Source organism: Cylas formicarius, unplaced genomic scaffold, assembly GCF_029955315.1.
Source record: "Cylas formicarius isolate icCylForm1 unplaced genomic scaffold, icCylForm1.1 PGA_scaffold_7__23_contigs__length_41026272, whole genome shotgun sequence".
Taxonomy (NCBI): Eukaryota; Metazoa; Arthropoda; class Insecta; order Coleoptera; family Brentidae; genus Cylas; species Cylas formicarius.
In genome coordinates this window covers 27,853,329-27,875,715 of record NW_026844352.1, presented here as the reverse complement: position 1 = coordinate 27,875,715, position 22,387 = coordinate 27,853,329, and the positions used below count along the sequence as shown (strand labels likewise).

Sequence of the window (22,387 nt, the reverse complement as noted above, 5' to 3'; positions counted from 1 at the left end):
AACTTGTTCGACCACAACGAATCATTGAGGGATGCAGATATAGCGGACGCCTTAATACTTTGAAGTCTGACTCCTTCGTTGGTGCTTGTTATTTTGATACTGAGATAGTTTAAGGTTGGTACTTGTTCAACGATAGTTTTGTAAAGTTGAAACTTACAACGTAAACGTTCTTTAGCCATCGTGAGAGTTTATGTTTTGAATTGGGGCAGTATTTCGTCAAAATATACCCAGATCCCATTAAATTTCCAGGAAAAAAAACAGGGTGGAAGTTGCTGCTTAGAAAAAAATTGCACAAATGGAAATAAAATCAAATTGAGAACTTTGGAAGCCAAAAACATTTATTAGTTATTATCTTTGAAAAAACAGCAAAGAAAAGTACTTTCATGTATCAGGTTTTAACAATGGGTATCCCAAACATTGGGAACATAAAAATAAATATTTAAAATTTTAGTGGATTACATGGATGAAACATGAATTTCCGCGTGGTCAGATTTGAACACGTTGGAAAATAAAGAAATCTAGAAATTATACGTGCAAAGCGAACAATTCTGAATTCAATATATAGCAAAACGCTGATTTGGTATGGCCACCTCTATCTGATATAGAAGATTGCCAAAAACTATGAAAGTGGAAGCAAGATCCTTTGCAAACTTAAGTTTCAGCTGTTTGCAGAAATTCCAGAAAACTCGGTTCAAGATTGGGCAGAGAGTTAGTAAAAGTTTCGCCAAACAAATCGGCGAAGCTGTTCGCAATATCTTGAGAAGATTTTTTTCCAAACATCATGCATCCATTAGAGAATTCGACTGTTTTGTCGCTTTAACATACATGTAAGGTTGGCATCAAACAATGAGTGGATAATAATTATCGCAGGCTAATGAAGAGAGGAAGAGGGAACTATAATCAGTTTTACGGAAGTTCTTCAGTGGTGTATTATTTACTGTTGAATTTTTGACTCTTCTTATATTAGTAAGAGGATTTGTCAGGTCTCCTATGTATGAGAATATCGTTGCCACGTGGTGTGATCGATTCCGTATATAACCAAAGAAACACACAGAACGGCGATCGAAAATGATTAATGCAATTTAAAGGTGGAACCGGTGAGGCGGCCGTCGAAATACGATGTTTCGATTGTGCCGGTGACAGACTGGGACCGTGTTCCGTGAAAGAAAGGCCGCTAAATTGATTTTGATAGAACCTTTTAGCAAATGGATAAAACAGCAAGTGTGCGTATGAAAATTATTCAATTTCGTTTCGATTTCGCGCCCCTCGTAAACAAAGGGATCGGGGTTTTGGGGACGCGTGATGCCCGGTGAAGGGCGTTTGTATTTTATTCTTGTTGTCTTCTGCTTAAAGGTAAAATCGTGAGTTTTTGGAGCTCATCCGTTTGTTTCGATTTATTTGCTGTAAACGGACAACTTGAAATTACTAATCCAGTTGATCCAAAATTGGTCTTGTCTACATAAAATCTTTACGCAGGGACGATCATGTATTTAGTAGAACTTCGCCTTTTTAAAGCTTATATATATATATATATATATATATATATATATATATATATATATATATATATATATATATATATATATATATATATATATATATATATATATAGGTATATATATATATATAGGTATATATATATATATATATATATATATATATATATATATATATATATATATATATATATATAGGTATATATATATATATAGGTATATATATATATATATATATATATATATATATATATATATATATATATATATATATATATATAGGTATATATATATATATATATATATATATATATATATATATATATATATATATATATATATATATATATATATATATATATATATATATATATATATATATATATATATATATATATATATATATATATAGGTATATATATATATATATATATATATATATATATATATATATATATATATATATATATATATATATATATATATATATATATATATAGGTATATATATATATATATATATATATATATATTCTCACGTATTGATTCACGGATGGAAAAATGTGATGACACTATATTCCGGGATATCATCCGTTCGCTCGTTGAACTCCGACTGGAATCCTGCATCCGACTGGAATCCTGCAAATCTTGCATCCGACTGGAATCCTGCAGACGTTTCGCCAAAATCTCACTTGGCATCTTCAATGCTCGCGCTCCGAAAACACTTATATATATATATATATATATATATATATATATATATATATATATATATATATATATATATATATGTATGTACATATTCGATATGTCTGTTGTGAATATTGTAAAACTGTAAATTACCAAACAACTATATAGTGAACCGTTGATTTTTGGCTTAAGGTTAAAATTAAATGTCTGAAGAAGGTCTTGAAGGCCGAAACGTCACAAAAAATAAAATGTTTCACAAGTAACGGAAACTTATTTTAATTTCACTAAAAAAGGACCAAAAAAAACCCAAGAACCATTTCTTAAGAATATATAAGATCCAAGAACTCACAAACTAGAAATATATATATATATATATATATATATATATATATATATATATATATATATATGATGACACTATATTCCGGGATATCATCCGTTCGCTCGTTGAACTCCGACTGGAATCCTGCATCCGACTGGAATCCTGCAAATCTTGCATCCGACTGGAATCCTGCAGACGTTTCGCCAAAATTTCACTTGGCATCTTCAATGCTCGCGCTCCGAAAACACTTCGAACACTCTCGGAGCGCGAGCATTGAAGATGCCAAGTGAAATTTTGGCGAAACGTCTGCAGGATTCCAGTCGGATGCAAGATTTGCAGGATTCCAGTCGGATGCAGGATTCCAGTCGGAGTTCAACGAGCGAACGGATGATATCCCGGAATATAGTGTCATCACATTTTTCCATCCGTGAATCAATACGTGAGAATATATATATATATATATATATATATATATATATATATATATATATATATATATATATATATATATATATATATATATTAGAGGATACAATAACAATAATCAATTGCCCTTTTCAATATTCAGACTTTTCAATTTTTTAATTGTTTTCGAAAATTCGATTGTCAACGTGTAGAAGAACATTGTTATAGTGGCGTTTCTAGTAGTTTTTGACATTGAGGAAGATAATATGGACATCAAAACAATCTGATTTACAAACATTGAATAATATATATTTTTTTAAATTCACTGCTTTGAGCAGTTTTTCGAATGTCTGTTACAAAACGGACACAGCTACGTTTTAATTATCCTATTCGCATGAACTGTCTAAATAGAATCAAGCTTCTTATTGACTTTTAAACACTGCGAAAAATATAATGAACGATGAAAGATATGTTGTCGCGGACATTAACATTTGGGATCTAATCTGTGAACCCTTTCCCGTTAGAACGAATCTTGCAAGTGCATTTAATCCTGCCCCTGTTGTTTTCTAGTCTGTAAAAGCTAGAGCTTGAGCCACATAACATGTTCAGTAAAATCCTGGCTCAACAACGATAGTATATCCCGAAGGTTTTCTGTTTGCCTTCATATTAGCGTGCTATATTTAGATCATTCATCGATGTGTTCAACTAAAATAAGGAGATGAAAACATCATCACGGGGTTCGAATGTTTTGTGTCCGATTGACGTGATGACATGCAATTAACTCGAAATTACAACTCTAATATAAACCCAATAAAATCTTGAAAATAATTTAATTATATTTATATCCAGTTTTATGAGCGCCAATAAAAGACGTGGCGTAGTCGAAAGGCTTATAAGAGTAATGTTTGTGTCGTAGTTTCATAAAATATGTTTAATTAACTTTCGAGGACAGGTCCGTAATGGCTATCGTTCGCAGTTGTTTTATATTTAGAAATCGGATATTTAAATTTGTGACATTACGTTAATGCCGAGGTTAATGATGTTTCTTTTTAATATTTAGGTTTATATGTTTAAAAGGTCAAATAATTACGAATTATATAGAAATTGTAGTTTCCATATCATAATTTTTAATTTTAAACATACACCAAGATGTCAAGAAAAATGTGAGTTTCCATTTCTGAATTTATATGTTTATATTAGTTTGATATTCATTAGAAAAATTATGCATACATAACGCAACGCAATAAACACCTAGACCTACCTCTGTGAACAGTGAACTCTTAAAATCAAAAAATTGCTAGCAGTCAGGAAAAAAGATCAAAAATTCATTATCAACTAATTAAAAAATTAAAATTATTAGAAAGCTATATAACTAAATTAGAACAAATTATACCTAATGACTCAGCCATACCTAACAAATGGAATTATATCACTCGATAAATTCTTTTTTTTATTTGCATTTTGTGCTTTATCTTGTTCATTTTTACATGTTACATGCATCATTGCTTTTTTTTTGTAATTATTTGCAATTGTTTTTGCAATGTATAAGAATATCAACACACTTCCAACCAATTAGAAATATTTGTATAGTTTGTGGCAGAAGAGTCATGACAAGTGCTCTAGAGCTAGCACTTTTACTAGAATTGCGTGGATTGGTACAACAAAGAATAATGCAAAATACTAAAGAACTTGACCCCAAACGAAACAATTTCAAACCATTCAAATTACTAGTGATTTAAAATACGGTCCTGTCTATCCAATATTAGGACATTGCCGTAGTCAATAAAAACTTGTGAATCACAGAATCATCGTTCGAAATTGCTTCGCTCCTAGTCTCAATAAGCCGCGTTAGCCATCGTAAAATGGGTCTTAGACAGTTTATTTATGCAGTAACATTGGAATTATATTATCAATATAGTCTGGAACATTTTCGCAACTTATTTAGGTTGAGCGATAAAGTCAATCTTTCTTTTGCCAGCGCAAATTGATAGAGCCGGACATTTTTCGGGGTTTTTCATTTTTTGCCGTTGTTGTTTTCCGAAAACTTTTATGATCATTGTTTTCGACTTTTGTAACAAAAACATTTTTTCCAGATTTTTCAAGAAAAATTGCATTATTTAAATGAAACGATTCTGTTGAATAGAGATTTATTTTTTGGGACTATAAGTTTATTTTGCAAACAAAAGTTTCATTTGGCCTTAACTCAGATGGTCGCATATTTACTTTTGATTATTTATTCATTCACTCAAATTCCTTATAACAGAGAATTGAATTTTTTTACCCATTATCATTATCCCTTTAAATTAAAACACAGTCAATTTTTTCATGATACAACACAAGTTAACTATTATAACTTGGTAATAATCACTTTTAAATTTAGAAGTTACTACTGAAAAATGTGTTCTTGGGATATAAGATTGTTCGTATATGAAATAGCTTCCCTATAATTCACATTATTTCAATTGGTCGGACTGCAAAACACCCAGACGCCAGAATTAGAAATTGAAATCTTAAAATCAAAAGCACAGTTACATTTCTCGATAATTGGTGGTCATTATAATGGACAACAAAATAGAGTCCAACATCGCCAATGAAATCTTCTCTTAGCCACTTATTAAACTCCTTCAATTTTTTAAAATCACCGAATAGCAACAATCTACTTCGAGATAAACCCTAAATAAATAAGATCGTGCAACCGAGCTATTATAATCCCATAACGAACCCAAACCGAAATCTGTGATATAAATTGCGCTTTTCTATATCTCACAAATGGATCTTGACGTGAGAGCAATGAAGTAGGCTTAACCTAGCAGGCAGTATTACGTGTTATTTTTGATAAGTCGGGCATTAGAAATGTGAAATATTACTTAGTTTTGCATTCGGTCGAATTTTGCATTCGAAATGCAAAAAACTTATATGGAACACGAATTGCATGTCGGCGTGCTTTTATTCCAAATAAGAACGTTGCATTATTTATACTGAAAAGGACACTTTAATTGCTACCTTGCTTATAAGTTGTTCATTTGCGTTTTGCAGTTTGAAAATCAAGGCCAATGATCGATACAACATTTCCCAACTAAGTTACTCGACTGAAGCACGCACGTCTTTATGTCTATTGGATGCGATAATCCTGCAAACTTGTGTATTTAAACGCGTCCGGTCTGCAGGTGATTCTCTACATTATCCGACATCTGGGCATTTCGATGCGAAGGTATCAACATTTTAACGAAAAAGGCGGAAAAATTACATATCCACTGGAGAAACCAGCTGTTAAACATCGCAACTTCGGTTGAATTTTATTAATTATTATTCCATCCGGGATTGCCAACGTAGAGAAATTACGAGGGTAACTTGATAAGTTTCCGACGTCACCCTGAAGATAGCGGCACTGGTTACTAAAAGCTAGCGATCGTAGTTGTGCACTTTTTGATAGTTACTAACCAAAGTTTGAGCCATTTTGGAAGCGCGGTTTTCAGTGGAGAGTCGTTTAATTGAGCCGACGTGAGTGTTTTCGTGAAAATGAAAAGAATTGAGTATAAAATATTTGGTTTTGAAAGGCAATGCGCCTACGAAAATTGAAGTTGCGCGGTCTGTTAGCACAGTTTAGGAGCAATAAATCTCAGTCTTGGAGCCGATTAATTCCTGTAAAAGAAACTTGGATACACCATTATACGCCCGAATCAGAAATACTGTGAAAAGAGTGCACTGCAAAGGGGGAACCGACTCCAAAAAAAGCAAAAACGGCTGAGAAAGTGATGGCGACTATTTTTTGTTATAGCCACGGAGTCATCTTAATCGATTCGATCGATTCAAAATTAAAAGCGATTAATTCTACCTTCACGAGCTGAAGACATAAATTGCGGAAAAACGGCCACATTTGCAAAAAAAAATCCTGTTTCACCAAAACAACTCACGTACCTCAGCGGTTGACATGGCGAAAATCCACGAATTACGGTTTGAACTGCTCTGCCTTACTCACCAGATCTAGCCCCAAGCGATTTCTTTTTGTTCCCTCATGTGAAAACTGCGCTCGGAGGACTAAGATTTTCGTCAAATCACCTTCTACTGTTGGAAGGGTTAAAGAGATGGAAGCATCGCTGGGAGAAGTGTATTGGGTTGCAAGAGAGGGAAAAAAATGAGAAAAATGTCTCTTATCATTGTTAGGTCGGAAACTTTTCAAGTGACCCTCGTAGATATACATTGTGGTGGCTTAACATCAAGCATTATTATTAAACGATCAATGTCGCGATGTCGAACATGTGGGCTTGGAAATTATATTCTTGAAAAGAGTTAAGTAACTAGTTTTACTTTCTTCAGGTTGAGGAAATTGTTAAAATCGTGTAAATAACAACCTGCATAAGGTATTAGAAAAAAAAAAGGCACTACAATATCAACAACTGCAGTCTTGCGAGTTTTGCTTTGATACAATTCTTGCCTATTAAAGTTGAATTGATTTATTATTCTACATATTTTACATTACGTTGATTCGCCGAATGGTGGTATATGGTGGAGGTGTACTTAACTGCCATTTACTTAGAGACAAGTGCGATTACCTAGCTATGCCTTCCTAGCTCAGTTTGCGATTCAACAGTCCGATAGTCATACCGAAATTGTAGGTTGCCAGGTAAAAATCTCGCTTCATTTCAATCTTTCAATATAGTATGCGTAGATTTATATCCTTTTTCATAATCAACACTATTAGATAACTATAATGTTTATGGCAACAATATTAGGAAGGAACGTGTTGTGGTTCAACATTGAGGTGTAATTATCAGACATTTACTAACTACTAATTTCAATAATAGTTTAAGTGTTGAAACTAAAGGGCTTTCAAATTTCCATTGTTTTTGTTTTACCCAATAACACGTTTCAAATAGATGGATCATAGTCCAATATCAAGTATAAATATCTAAAACTGTGTATTTTAGTCAAAGTAATGCAATAGAAGTTCGAAGTCCTTTTAACTTCAACATTGAAACATTGCGTTCAACTTTCAAAAAAACGTCAAGACCAGGCGAGCGAGTTAACTTGATTTAGGTATTCTACAGGTTATCCCCGTTTAACATTTTGTTGAGATTTATTATTACCATTGCCATTACCCTCATAACTGATTAATTACACTCGTATACGCGATTCGGGTTTGGACCGTTCATCGGCCTGTAAATTGCTTCACTTTCTTACTTACTTTACTTTCTATGCCAAAGGTTACTTAGATACTTAGATCACTTGTTAGGCAGAATTTTGTCATCTTAATTAAAGTTGAGAACAGCAATATCGATTAGATTTTGTTTTTTCATCTATAAAGTAACCAAAACTAAAAATAATTAAGAAAAAAAACAAATGGAATAATCAGCAAAATTGCAAACGGCCAAAAAATAAAAAAAGTACTCGTAAATGCATTTTCCTGGAATGATTAAATTACATCTTTTTCGTTTGGACACATTAAAGAGCAATCACCCTGTAATGTAACCCACGGGACGAAGCAAAACAATAGCAGGTATTTAATACGACGAGCGAAACAATTTGTTAATTAAGAACCGTGTGGCTTTGTTGCAGGGCCGTAAAAGAGTAAAAGTGTCGCTTCGAACGCGGCGGGTAGCAAAAATTTTTGCGAAACGGACGACTCGAGTCGGTATTATACATTTCGAATACCGCAAATCGGTTATTGTCCCCGACGTTATTAATATATTCCAAAAATGTCGCTTCTGCATGCAGGATTCCGCGCTTTGGGCCTTCATTACTCCGATTGTAACACTACAAAAGGTTTAATAATTCACATACCATCCCGGTGAATATATCTCTCTCCGGTGGTGCACTTTGCTTTTAGGAATGTGTTTTATCGATTTCCACTAATGGGAAATGGGAAAACGCGACTTTACGTACCAACTACCATCACCAATTAAGTTCAGATGGTATCGGGTAGCTTTTGTTGTAGCAAATTGCGATATTTGTATAAATGTTTTTTTTATATACAAAAGCATTAATAAGAAATCTATAACGCTCTTCCGATCAGCTTCGTTTTTCAAAAGTTTCTCACAGATTCAATAAAAACAAAGCTGGCTAAATAAATTAGTAAGTTAAAAAAATTAATGCAATTGAATAGATTTCTTCAGCAAATTGCCTACATAAAAGATTTGGTAAACTTTTTCACGTCCCAAAAAGTCTGGGGGCGCGATTCGCATCTCTTTCTATGCCAAACTAATTGGCAAAAGTCTTGCAGCTCAACCTGTATGACGTGTTTTGCAATTTAGAAGGATTATCAAGGAGAAATGCGAAAAGAAAACTTCTTAAAATAAAAAATAATTCATTTGAGAGAATTAAATTGTGATTTATGAAATAAACAAAAAAGTTTCAATATTAACTAACCAATCCGAATCATTGCCTTGGTTACATGAACATATATTATTGCTCTGATCTATTCAAGAATATTCAAATAAAAATTTGCATTCATTGTTCGTGGTACATGAATGAGCATTTCCCCATACACCACGTTGCATTTTTGATACTACTGAAAAATGTTTTCTGAAAACGTGGCTGAAAATACCTTACTGAGAAATAACTGGAAAAACTATACAGACAACTTTTTGTTAGAATCATTGTTTATGAATTCTTTAGCCGAGCTGGCAGCGAAAAATTCAGTGAATAAAAATGCGAATCAAAGTGATAATTGTTTCGTATAGCTATTTTCTTTCTTTATCAACCCTGGCGAACTGACCGGATAGAAACGTCATAGTTTTGGGTGGGGGCCACGAATTTATTTGGCATGAGCGGAGCGAGTGTTTAATAGACGAGTGGCTTAAATTTTTTTGAAAAACAACCCGAATACATTCACTAACATGACCATCAGAATTGACAAACGTCAAAATTCAAGCCGTGTGGTAAAATCTCCGAAAACATCCGATTGCTCCCAAACCCGTGCGGTAATATCCCGGAAATGGCCGAAGTAGCTTGGATCCGTGGGACAAGGAACTCACGTGGTAAAGTGACGCTTCCCGCAAGCTGGATCGGTGTATAATTAGGTATTCTACTAAAAGGAGTGGAAAAAATAATATTCGCCTCAAATAGCAATTTCTGAAGATGACGTTTTGCTCCATGTTAACGGGGCTAGTCGCGAGCATTTAAAACCCAAACACTCGAGATGTCGTGACAAGAAAAACCGAGAAATAACAGGTCATTTGGACACAGAGGTACCCCTTTAGATCGCAATCATCAAAATAAAGGCAATCATCGGAATAAATTGTTAAAAATTATCCTATCAGAACCCGACCATTATTCATTTAAAAACCTTTTAGAAAACCCGCGCCGGGCAGGCAATTTCGTCTAAAATATGTGATTGATCCCCGAGAAGAAGACAAAAACCCACCACACGGCTCGGGCTCGGCGTTAAAACTCACTAAACAATAATTCGACCAATTCGTTATAATAACAGTTCTGAATTATAGGAAATTGCTATAATCAAATGTTGAAGAGCTGCGGGGATAACTGCTCGAGCTTGGACGCAAAACAAATTGTAAATGGGTCCGTTCTTTCCAAAGCTTGAAATTATACCCATATAAAGAAAAGGATCGCCGCGGGCCCCTTAAAAGGTGCATGTCATTCCGAGTATTTTTGTATGATGGAATTGAAAGCTGTTCGTTTAAAAGAAATCGTTTCAGAACGAATTCATTTGGTCGATTTGTATATAATGCAAAAGTAGGTTAATTGGGAAAACAAACCGAAAAAACTGTAAGCCTTTTTTTAAGAGTTTGATTAAATAGTTTCGCAATATTAACGATATTTCTTTCTCCAGGTCAATATGTTTTAGTTTTTGCTTAGGTAATGCGATGGGGAAGACAAAATTGTTTTCCGGTTAAACATATTTCAAAGAAGCCAGAAACAAGATGAGAAGATTCATTTAAACTAATTCTAGGAAATTTCAATCAACTCCAGAGAAATTCCACATAATTTCCAATGAATTATAATCGCCACCAGGAATACCTTCAGCGGTTTACCAATGTAAAAACCACAAAACACGTCATTTCAAAATACGTGTTCGATATGCTCAAAATGTAAAAAAAAACTTAATTTTATAATTAAATTATATAATAAAATTTCAACTTCGTGTAAAGACTAACCTCGATATTAAGCACAATTTAAGCGAGGGGACTTTAATCCCTGACAATCTCAAGACATGAACTCCAATTTGAAAAATGAACAAACTAACTGGCCAAAATGTCGTCGATTATCAAACTTGTTGCCTAATATATTATTTTTTTCATTGAATTACTGCTTACTATGGGTGTTTCAAAAACAGATCAATCTGTATACTCTGAACAATCCTCTTTCAACCAATAAAAACATCTAAGTGTACTCGTCCTCCACCGCCAAAATATTTTCGAGATTTTACTGGAGCGTTTAAAACCAAATGCGTTATTAAAATTACAAACGAACCACTCTAAAGGTGCATTATAATAGTCCGACCCTAAATATGCGTGTTATAGTTAACGACCCGAGTCAAAACCGCAAAACCGGCCGGCCGACCGCATAACTCCAACAGAGTCAGAATCGACTAATTCCTAATGAATTACGACCGTATCTTCTCTCTCTCTCCTTAACGTGGATTCGTTTTGACACTAAACGTTATTACCCATTTATAATTTTTTGGAACATTTATCAAATGTTAGAGGATTCTTAAAAATAGAAAAGCAATATTAGAGTGGATTCTACGCGCTACAGGGTGCGCTAATAAAGCGTACCGCTAAAATAGCTCATAAGCGACGACGAAGTGAGTAATACTAGTCAAGAGGAATAAGCTTCTATCAATTTGACAAATTTTGAAAGCATTTAATAATTTTGGTACATCTCGTGTACTTCGATATATTTTACTCATAAACAAGAAGGACGAGGGTAAATCAGGAACCTTCCGGCTAGGTAAATACAAATGCAGTTCATTTCTTTAACACCGTATATACGAAATTGTATTAGTTGTAATGCCAATAAGTTCACCTACGTACAAACCAATTGAATATTTTTGGTTAGTTTGGTTTTTGCAGAAGTGACTGCTGAATAAACACTGTTGCTAATGCTAATGCAGGTTTTAGCACTGAAAAATAGTAAAGGCAGCTGATAAAGCTCACTCGATTGGTTGACATTTGCGTTACAATCGGCCAACCTATAATACAATGTTTTCGTCTATTTAAAAAATATATATTAATTTATGTTCGATAAGACTGGTTAACTAGCTGTATACCGCTTGTTCTTTCTTTTAGATATATATAATAAAAGAATCAATTTTGGAGATAGTACGACAGTTAGTTTTGTAATCGTATTGTTATTTCAGTGCAGCAAATTAACTTGGAATTTGATAAGACTCGTTATATGGTAGCAATTTTACCTAACCTTCGTCAACTGAAGATAAGCTGAGGAACGTCAACAATTTTAAAAGCGGTATCGTCATGTCAGATGAGATTTTAGCATTTCAAAACCTTCCTAAGAATATTTGAAATCGCCGTGTCCTCTTATCCATGGACATTTATATTTTTCAACCTGTATATAGATTTTGTAACAATGTAAACATTACATACATTACATGTTAGATGACAAATTAATTTACAACCATTTAAACTACTGCTGTATAGCGTATCGTTAAAACCATTTAAATTAGAAATATAATGGCACAATTAGTTAGGATATTTCCACAGATTTAAAGTTTCTAGATAAATGCATTTGTAAGATGCCGTGCATCTATATAAATATAAAAATACCGTTTGATAGAGTTTTCTATTTTACTATTTTACTATTTACTTTAGAAAAACAACTGAATGGTATAGAAAACACAGATTGTTGCATTTAAATAAAAAGTAGGTTAATAAGTTAACAATAGTAGCCCTAAACATATTTTTTGTGAAACGTCGTTTTTATCTTTCTATTATAACAAGAGATGAAATCGAACAGACACACACAGAACACAGAATTGCCTTTTTCTTCAAACTATTTTGTTACTAACCAACGTTGTGGTAATATGCGAGTATTAGTTCTGTTTTCGGTAAAATTAATTAAATTAGCTAAAAATATTTAAATTAACTATAACTAAATTAATTAATTTAAATTTGTCATAACAGGGTAAATCCATTAGTCACAACGAATTTGGGAAGCACTGTACACCGTGTGCCAAATGAAACGATCCAACATACGAACTGGAATGCCATAGGAGATATGAAAAAAAGTTTCGTACAAAAGTTTCTTGGACTGAAGATTTATAATATTACAATTTTGTTGATACAAGGTGTCCCAAAAGTGCCCCCCCCCACATCAACTTTGTTACTTTAAATGGAACATCCTGTATATTTCGACATTTTTGGAATCTTTGGTTAAAATAAAGGTCACTTTCTTGAGGTTATGTTTTTTTTCATATTTTGATTGCCCCTTATAATTAGATAATTAACTATTAAATGTTTCTTTAAATATGAATTCTAAAGATTTCATAAATCTAATAAAATGGGTAGTATAGAGTTGATTTTTTTCAAAATTCCCAGGTTAGCAATAGATTTTATTCGTATATCCGGAGTATCATATCTTTAAAAGAAGTAGTATCATCTCTTTGCTTTTAAAAAAATACCTAATATTGCCAACAAGTGGCCTAATGTGGACAGCTTTAAATTCAACAAGAATTTATACGGGTGTTATCTTAAACCTCGAATATATCAAAAAGTAATTAAAATTTAAATAAGGTAAATTACACACTTACGTTATTTTTTATCCTAGAATTGATATCTGAATAAAAATTTAATGTATTCCATTTGAGATTTTGTTAATTGAATTCGTCAAAACGGCGCCCCCTCTTTGGGACACCCTGTTTACGCGCATCTGTCAAACTGATTGAGTAGTGCATCATCTCATTGCAATACCTGGAGTAGTAGCGTAACAACATAATTTTATATAGGGCAATCAAAATATTTAAAAAAAAAAAAACATAACCTCAATTTCTGCCTAAACTATGCAAAATTCAAGTAGGAATTTCTTAAGAAAGTGAATTTTATTTTAACCAAGGTGTTCCCCTTAAAATGACAAAGTTGATGTCGGTAGTGGGCGACACTTTTGGGACACCCTGTATCAACAACATTATAATATTTTAAATCTTCAGTAGAGTCCAAGAAACTTTTGTACGAAACTTTTTTTCGTATCGTATAGGTTTCCAGATCGTATAGTGGATTGTTTTATTTGGCACGCGGTGTACATATTTCTATACAGAACACGCTGTATAGCGCGCGTGACCTCGGAAGGGGAGCCGATTTTTGAGGCAATTAAATTTCCGACTCGCTCTCGGAACGTCAAAAAGGAGCAAAAACCTCAACTCAATTTAATAAGGCTCCTAAACACCGGTCTCTTATTAATATCACACGTAAAAATTAAAGAAGAAGAATTAACGAAATGGGCGTTTCCGAATTTACGTTTGATACGCGTTTTGCGCATAATATGCGGCCGAAACCGCTTTCCGAGAAGCAATATTTTTTTGCGCGCGCGTTTTAACAGACAGACGGACGGACAGAACGAAGAATAATAAAGGCCGTGGTGAGCATCTCAAAACCAGTGACAACTGGTAATTAGTACCGAGAGAGGAATCGGCATTACTGTAATTTATTGGTGTTGTTCGGCTCGAGAAGACGTTCGACCGGACAGCTTGCAGGATTCTTTGTTGCACTTTCTTTGCAGAGTTGCAATTTCTGTCGGTTTGATACTAAACCCAGACACGGGGCACATACTCGGTACAAATTCGACCATCATTTAAAGAAATGTTAAATTTAATTAAGGCTAACAAACTGTGAATCGAAAACACCTCGAGAGCACCCTACAATACACACAAAAGTAACCGAATTGGGACTTTGGGTATTAGCAATTCTATAACTGTGCGTATCCGTTGGCTGTCTTCATTTTTCTAGTTTTTGGTTTTTTTAAAACTTTACAATTCATGCAAACCTTTAATTAAAACTATAACGTGAAAACCGAAATTTCTAACTCAAAAAGCATAGCTCACAACTCACTTCCTAAACCTAAACTTAAAAAACTTAAGCACCTATGCAGAAACTATTCTTTCGCTAATACGAATTTTCAAAAATTCAATCTTGAATTTGCCTAAAAAAAGGCGACCGAACTGCCTCTATTATTTTTCCGAATTAAATTTAAAAAAATGCTTTTACTTTCGACATGCAATGTTTGAAAATGGTAAATTTGAGGAAAAAAATACAAGAGACAAAAGGTTTCTAAATAAACCTATCAAAATTTATTCTTTTCTACTACCTACTCTAAAATACACAATTATGCAGGGACCCATCGTACGGACAGTGTCACTTAAGACTTGAGCCCCATCGGATATTTTCGGTAATTTAGTCACGGTTTTGGAGCGATCGGATGTTTTAGGTAAATTTTAGCCACGGATGGTATTTTGATGTTTGTCAATTTCTAAACCCAAAAATTACTAATCGTACAGTATTCAGTACATTGATAAACTTCTGCAAGTCACTTGTTTATTAAGAACTAGCTTCGCTATTCTCCGCCGGTGCCAAATCAAACTCATGACTAAAATTTCAAATCAAACTCATGATAAAATTTTATCGATGTAATTGCGTAAACTGTTCTTTCAATTTATACGGTATACGGGTAGCCTGTACTCATTCTAAAAAATGACCAAAAATGCAGAATGTTTGTTAGCTTTAATGAAGCAACCCGCCCATCTAATTCCCAATCTCGTAGGCCCTTTGTTATTGTTCATCACCATTATTGTATAATTGAATAGATTTTTACTTGTTCAAAAATATATGCCCTCGCTAAACTAACCAAACAAAACTATGAAACCGGAATACTGGACAATTGTATAAAAAATTTAAAACGTAACAACAAATTTCATCAACAAAAATATCAAAAAAGGATCGAAGTGAGATTATTTGGATACGTTCGATCCAATGGAGAACGTTGGAGAGAATATATCTATAGTTTTGACAAAAGAGTGTAGGCCTTCAATAAAAAATCTAAGCTCCGAATCCAAAAACGTTCTTCGAGTAAAATGGCCGGTCATTACTATCTTATAACCAAAGGATATGAGATAAACAAAAAAATATGAATTGGTGCGCAAAGTGCCTGCCTAATCAGTTTAAGTTTTTGAATAAGTCATCGTTTCTTATGATGTAATATGTCTTAACTATAAAAAGTATTGAAAGTTGTGAGAAAATAACGATATAAATAAAAGAACACTGAACATTAAGATGAAAAAAGAACCTAAATTACACCTGATGGAGCGACCGAAACGTACTTGGCTGTTTGCGGAAAATCTACGTTGCAGTAATTAAAACAAGTAATAGATTATTTACATGATCAAATAATTCTTCTGACCTTTCGATTCGATAGCGGTTCAAGAAGTAGTTAGTCTACTAGATATTTATAGTAGCTGTCGGCGGCATTTATTTATAAACATTGTAAGCAAATAAGTAAACTAAAACCTGTAATTGGACTAGTACCGACGTAAAATTTCAACCTAGCAAATGAGAAGAAAAACAGTGTATAAATGGCAACATGCAACCTGCAAATGCAAATTACACGTTAATTCGTATCCGATAAATAAATAGGCAATGTTTGTGTGTGTGCGTGCCACAACGGACCTTGACAACTATTCACAATTAAAACGGTGTCACCTAAATTCGTAGCTAAAACATTTTTCAGAAAAATGGAATGAATGCGCTTAATCTCCCAATTCTTAGGAAACGATTTATTTAATAATCATATGAGAATTATTTATAAAGTGGGGTTATAAGTTGCATTATTTTAATGGGCTCCTTCTTTCCATTAATAACCCCTCAGATTTTACAACTTTGAGCGAATTTATTGCCGCAGTCGTAAATGCACGTACATAAACCAACGCAAAATATGACGAGAATTATAATTGGTTTTTTAGGGTTATGTTCGAAATTATATGATTGCTAAATCTTTCTCTGTTATTTTTTTTGTTGGGTAAATTTAGAGGATATAAAGGAACGATTGAGGAATTTGTGCGGAGACGTTTTATAGCGAAATCTTGGTAGCGCAAAATATTTGATTAGTTCCAATCTTTAGGCATCCAGCTTAGATCATGCATACAGAAACCTTTAGTCGCCATAAGTTTGGAATGTGGAAAACTGAATCGGAATAGAATTTTAAAATTGTTTTCTTTTTCAATACCTCAGAATACCCTTTGCGTTATATATTTAAGTGTTTACAGTACTTGATGGTTAAAATTACAAGAGCCTTTTATAAATTTTATTTAAATTTTTAGAAAATGTGATTGATACTTAAAAAAAAATAACTAAAAAAACACTTTTCAAATGAAATAATAATGATTGCAACAAATATTTCGTGGAAAATGACGTAATTAGAAAAAGGGCTTTCTAAATATTACGGTAAAAGAACTTTTTGGAATTTTCAAAAACCACAAAAGAGTTCGATCCCCAAATGCATAATTTAAATTGAACATTTGGTCGATTGTTTGTCGGTATATGAAATGAAAACACAAAGTTGTGTCCTGAATGCATGATATCATAATTCTATTGAAAGGAAGCAGAAGGGGCTGCAAGTGAGTGCGGTTGCGGTCTGCAATCTGCAAACGTCATTTTGTTGCAGTCACCCTCTATCCCTTTTTAAAGTACCTTGTGCTAATTTTAAAGTCTTAACATCACTTTGAAATTATTTTTTATATTCTGAGGTAATTTTTCCTTATAATAAGACAAAAAAGGAATTGTAAAAAATATAAAGCACATTACCTGAGTTTAATTACTTTATAGAGATCTGAAAATAGTTCTAGATAGGCTTTGGATTTGTTTGTAAGTTTTGTGCTTATGCACTTGTAAGAACAATCTTTTTATAAAAAAAAATGTCGAATATCATTTATAAAAATATTTTTTTTAATCAAAGCAGAAAAACAGTCCCCTGACAACGATTCTCCTGATTTTAGGTCTGAACTTGGGCACTTTTACAAGTAATACATACTGGAGCAAAATTTAATTCCTTTTATCAGTCTTGATGACTTAAATGTTGAGTATCTTTCTTCCTTACGTCACTTTCCTGTACTAATTATGTTGCTTCCCGATGAAGCAACTGTTTGGAAAGTAGTTGGAGGCAGCTTAGTAAAAAAAAAAGATATATTTCTATTGTGTGTTATGTGATCCCAAATAAGGGGTATCCCGGTATCCCCTAACTAATGCCATATATTGTTATTAATATTTTTGAATCGAATTCAAAGATAGCACTGAGCGCAATCGCTTGAACGACATGGACTTCTAGTCCAATTACTTTTGAATAAATCAAGTCTAGTACCAACGATTAAAGCGGTATATTTATTCAATCGAAGTCGGTCATGCCTCACTAATGTCTACTCTACGTTTTTATGATGCAGTTCTAGAAATTTATTGCTATGTAACTACATAATTCTACGGTCGTTTCAGGTCATCTAATGTTCTCTCGCGATGTAAATAACTCCTCGCGGAATGTACAAAGTGGATACTGGATCTAAAATACAAGTTTGGTTTACATTTTCTCGTATTTAATTATGGTTGAAAAAGTCGATTCCAGCGTCGTGTTTTGCCTATTAATTATCCGATAACCATTACGAATTATCTACGGCGACAAAAAGGTAGTGAATTCTAGTTTATGGACTACTAAAGGTCTATAGGAACTATAGCGTTTTTAAATTTTTCAATACGTCCGATTCAAAATGTGTTTTTTTAATGCAACAGTAGAGTTTAAAAGGGATTTTGTACGATCTTTACAGATTTCTCAAAATTGAATTGAATTGAATTCGTAACATTCGCCTTTCTTTGTGTGCAATACATTATCAAACGAATGCCAAATTTCATTAAGCACTTCACTGGCACTCTCAAATATAAATTAAGTACAAACTTACTTATTTAGCCACATCCATAAAATAGTTAAACACGTCCGTTTCTGAACATCCATGAAATTACAATAAATACATACAAAAGTTAACGTTAAATGATTTTTCAGATGAGTTCACGAAATATGTCAAGATTAACCTTCGTATTAAGATGCTTTGACAAGTTGATAGGTATTTCCAGGCATCTTCACAATTCGATGAAAAACTGGTTCATTCAGGCTGATTTTGACGCCCCATGTATATCTCCAACTGACCAGTCGAGAGATAGATAGCTATATATGTTTTGGAACTATGATATAAATTCTTCCTGTTGGGCGCTCAGCAGGGACAAGATAGACGAAAGACGCGACTAACAAATCTAAGACTGCCTGATACACAAAGCTCAGAACAGAAAAAAAATGCCATGGTGGTCGCCAACTACCACAATATGCCCAATTGATACAAGATGTACCGTATTAGACGTCACCCGAAATAGTTTACTAAACTGCTTTTTACAAAACTTTTGGATTCCTCCTGCTTGACTGAACCGGTTTCAGTCAAGCTCTGAAGAAGCCAACAGGATGATTGGCGAAACGTCAGCAATTGCGACTAAGCAAAAACCGAGGCAGGAGGAATCCAAAAGTTTTGTAAAAAGTATTACAGTAGCCTGTGGAAGTTTATTTGAAAAATTAGCTTACTAAATTCATAAACATTATTGTTTATATTTTGTCATTCTTCTTCGTCTGTTATACTGTATGTTATAATTGTAATTTTCTGAAGAAGTTTCCACTTTTGTCCAAACAAAAACTTTGCCAGTTTAGATTATTAGAAAACTATAAGGCTCAGAAAGTACGTTAAAATGTTATGATATTTTTAAAATTGTAAATTGAATAAATAGATATACGTGAAACATCTTTTAAATTAAAAAGCCTTCTTGTAAATTGTCAATAGTTCCCTGAAACTTATAATATTATAAACTAAGTTGTAGAATTGACAATAGGTTAAAAAAAAGGGCGTAACCTACAAAACCTAACAAAAGTGTTGTGAAAATCGATCTTATTTGTGCATTACACTTCATAAATGTTAAATGTTAGTAATGCAATTAGACATTCAAATTCATGATTTTGGATGCCAAAAATGTAGTAAACCTTATGGTATTGGCACGGCTGTCCGCTTTAATTCGTGGGACGCCCCGTATAAACTAACATCCTCCAATCGGTTCGAATCATCATCGTAAACACAATACAACACATGCGAGGGATCCGCGTGCCATATGTAGCAAAAATAATCCGAAGCCATAATGGGCCTTTGCTCGTCGAACCGTCGCTAAAATAATATCAAAAACAATATCTAAAACGGTAAGAGAAAAATTTTTACGCATGACTTCGGATGGCGTTTCAGGTTACATAAAAGGACCTTAAGCCGTTGTTCTTGGATTTCGGTTTATTCGATTTTTATTTTATTGTGTTTTATGACGTGTATTTTCTTATTTTACTCTGAACGGGGGATTGAATGCCGGGATCGAATGTGGCGGAATTCTGTATCAACGGCCTCGATCAACCGGGTGGTCTAAGAGATAACCTGTGAAATTTGAAACAATCATTTATCGACTCCTTTAATAAAATCGACAATATTGGTGCAGAAAAGCAAAGAATTATACCTATTCTTAATACCATTAGAGAGTTGGTGTAGAACGGCATACATCATGAGATTACCTGGTTCTAGAGAACACTTTGAGAAAAATAACGATCAATCAAAAAGTTGTTTTATTTAGCAGACCTGTACCCTCTACGAAGTCTAGAGACTGATGCGGTCATTGGGATTCGGCTCCATAATGTTTGTTCCGTTTCATCAAGAGATACAGACGCAAAGCGTTCCATATGGTTTCATCCCCCTTACCACAGTCCCTACATTCAGATTTTTGTACAAAATTTCTCTGTTATATGTTCTTGCTGCCTTATTCATAATTCCGCAAAACGGTTCAACTCCAATCAGTGTCTTCATGGTTGATTGGCGCCAACCCATTTCAATTGATAGTAAAGTATTTAATGTGAATTTGTCTTTAGATATCGATGATCATTTTCACAATGGTTTAAGATCTATCCATTTACCAGATAGATTCGCCATTTCCATCAACATGTTACACTAACATAGATTCTGATTTTTCAAGAAAGAAATCTGTTCATTGCAAAGTATTAGTTTTCAATCAACATTCTTAAAAATTTGACAATATGATCATTTGGATAACAAACTCATAACACTCATACCTATAACACACATACTTACCACCCATGTGTCCGTTTTCGTAGGGATAGTCTCCGTTATCCATTCTTGGTTTCTTAAGTTGCTGATGCTGCAGGTGAGACGCGGCGAGACTAAGTCCCACTGGCGCCCTCTTCGGGGGTCGGCCGGGCCTGGAACTGCAAAATAGTAGAGAATTACCGTTGTTAAAAAAGGGGTGTAGCATTTATCACTAACACTTTTACATTTCTTAAAATTATAGGCGTTAAAATTGGCCCTCGTAATGTTATCGATCGCGTTTAAAAAGGAAACCTCTAAGTCTTTTAAGGAAAAAGAATGGTCGGTAATTGCCGCTCCTTAGCTCGAATGCAATTGGTATGGGGCGGTCGGTCATGGCTTAAACCGTTCATTATACTGTCCCGCAATTTGTCCGTAATATCGTGTGGCCAGTTGTATAATACTCTGGAAATAGCCAAGCCATGCGATATGCGTATGTGCGTATGTGTGTATGTGTATACTGCTTATTTAGACTGTCCTTTTTTTTTTCTACAAAAAAAGTATTTAATTATGTCGTTTGATTTATAAACTATGGTAACTTATTCATATATCCCGACCGAGATATATCAATGACTATAATATTTGGAAAAGCAATAAGAATCAATAAACCCAAAACTTTTTCAAAGCAAAACTAACTTTTTATTTCAATAGGCACGCGCGTATATATATATATATATATATATATATATATATATATATATATATATATATATATATATATATATATATATATATATATATATATATATCCGAATTAGACATTTTTAAAGACAAACAATCCTCGACTTGTTTAGTATTGTATGTATTAGCAATGTCGACATCCGGCACGAAATACTCAAGCGTCAGACATATTTTATGTAGTATATTCCATTTCTGTCAAACGAAATTTAATACAATTAAGTTCTGAAAACATTTGTTGGAATCATACCGGATGACAGATGTTGATTACTGGTACCATGCGTTCAATTTATCTTGATAACATTTTAATTGGCTGTAACTTTTTTGTTTTTAGAAATATCAAGGTAATCAAAAAAACAAAATGTGGGATTGGTAGTCAAGTTTTTCTACAAGTGACGTATAAAACAAAACACTATCAATTGTCTGACATATAAGCCTACATCCCATTTTTTCTAATGGAGCACCCTGTATATTATATATGTGCCCTGACTAAACTGACAAATAAAAATATATTTTTCTACTCCCGTCTGGAAAATACCTAATTACCCACCGATCTAGCGTGCGGGAAGCGTCACTTTACCACGTCAGTTTCGTTTCCCATGAATACGCGCTACTTCGGATATTC

The 22,387-nt window shown here is 33.5% G+C and overlaps 1 protein-coding gene across 2 annotated transcripts in view; it reads right to left on the bottom strand.

The window, feature by feature from the left end:
- The window catches only part of LOC132704572 (dachshund homolog 2), a 349,768-nt gene that overhangs the window by 232,329 nt on the left and 95,052 nt on the right, over window positions 1-22,387 (bottom strand). The window contains exon 2 of one of the 2 annotated variants that reach the window (XM_060674652.1): window positions 21,073-21,206. In XM_060674652.1, the coding sequence (XP_060530635.1) occupies window positions 21,073-21,206 (134 nt within the window). The remainder of the gene's footprint in view (window positions 1-21,072; window positions 21,207-22,387) is intronic. The other variant, XM_060674653.1, reaches the window with a different exon arrangement.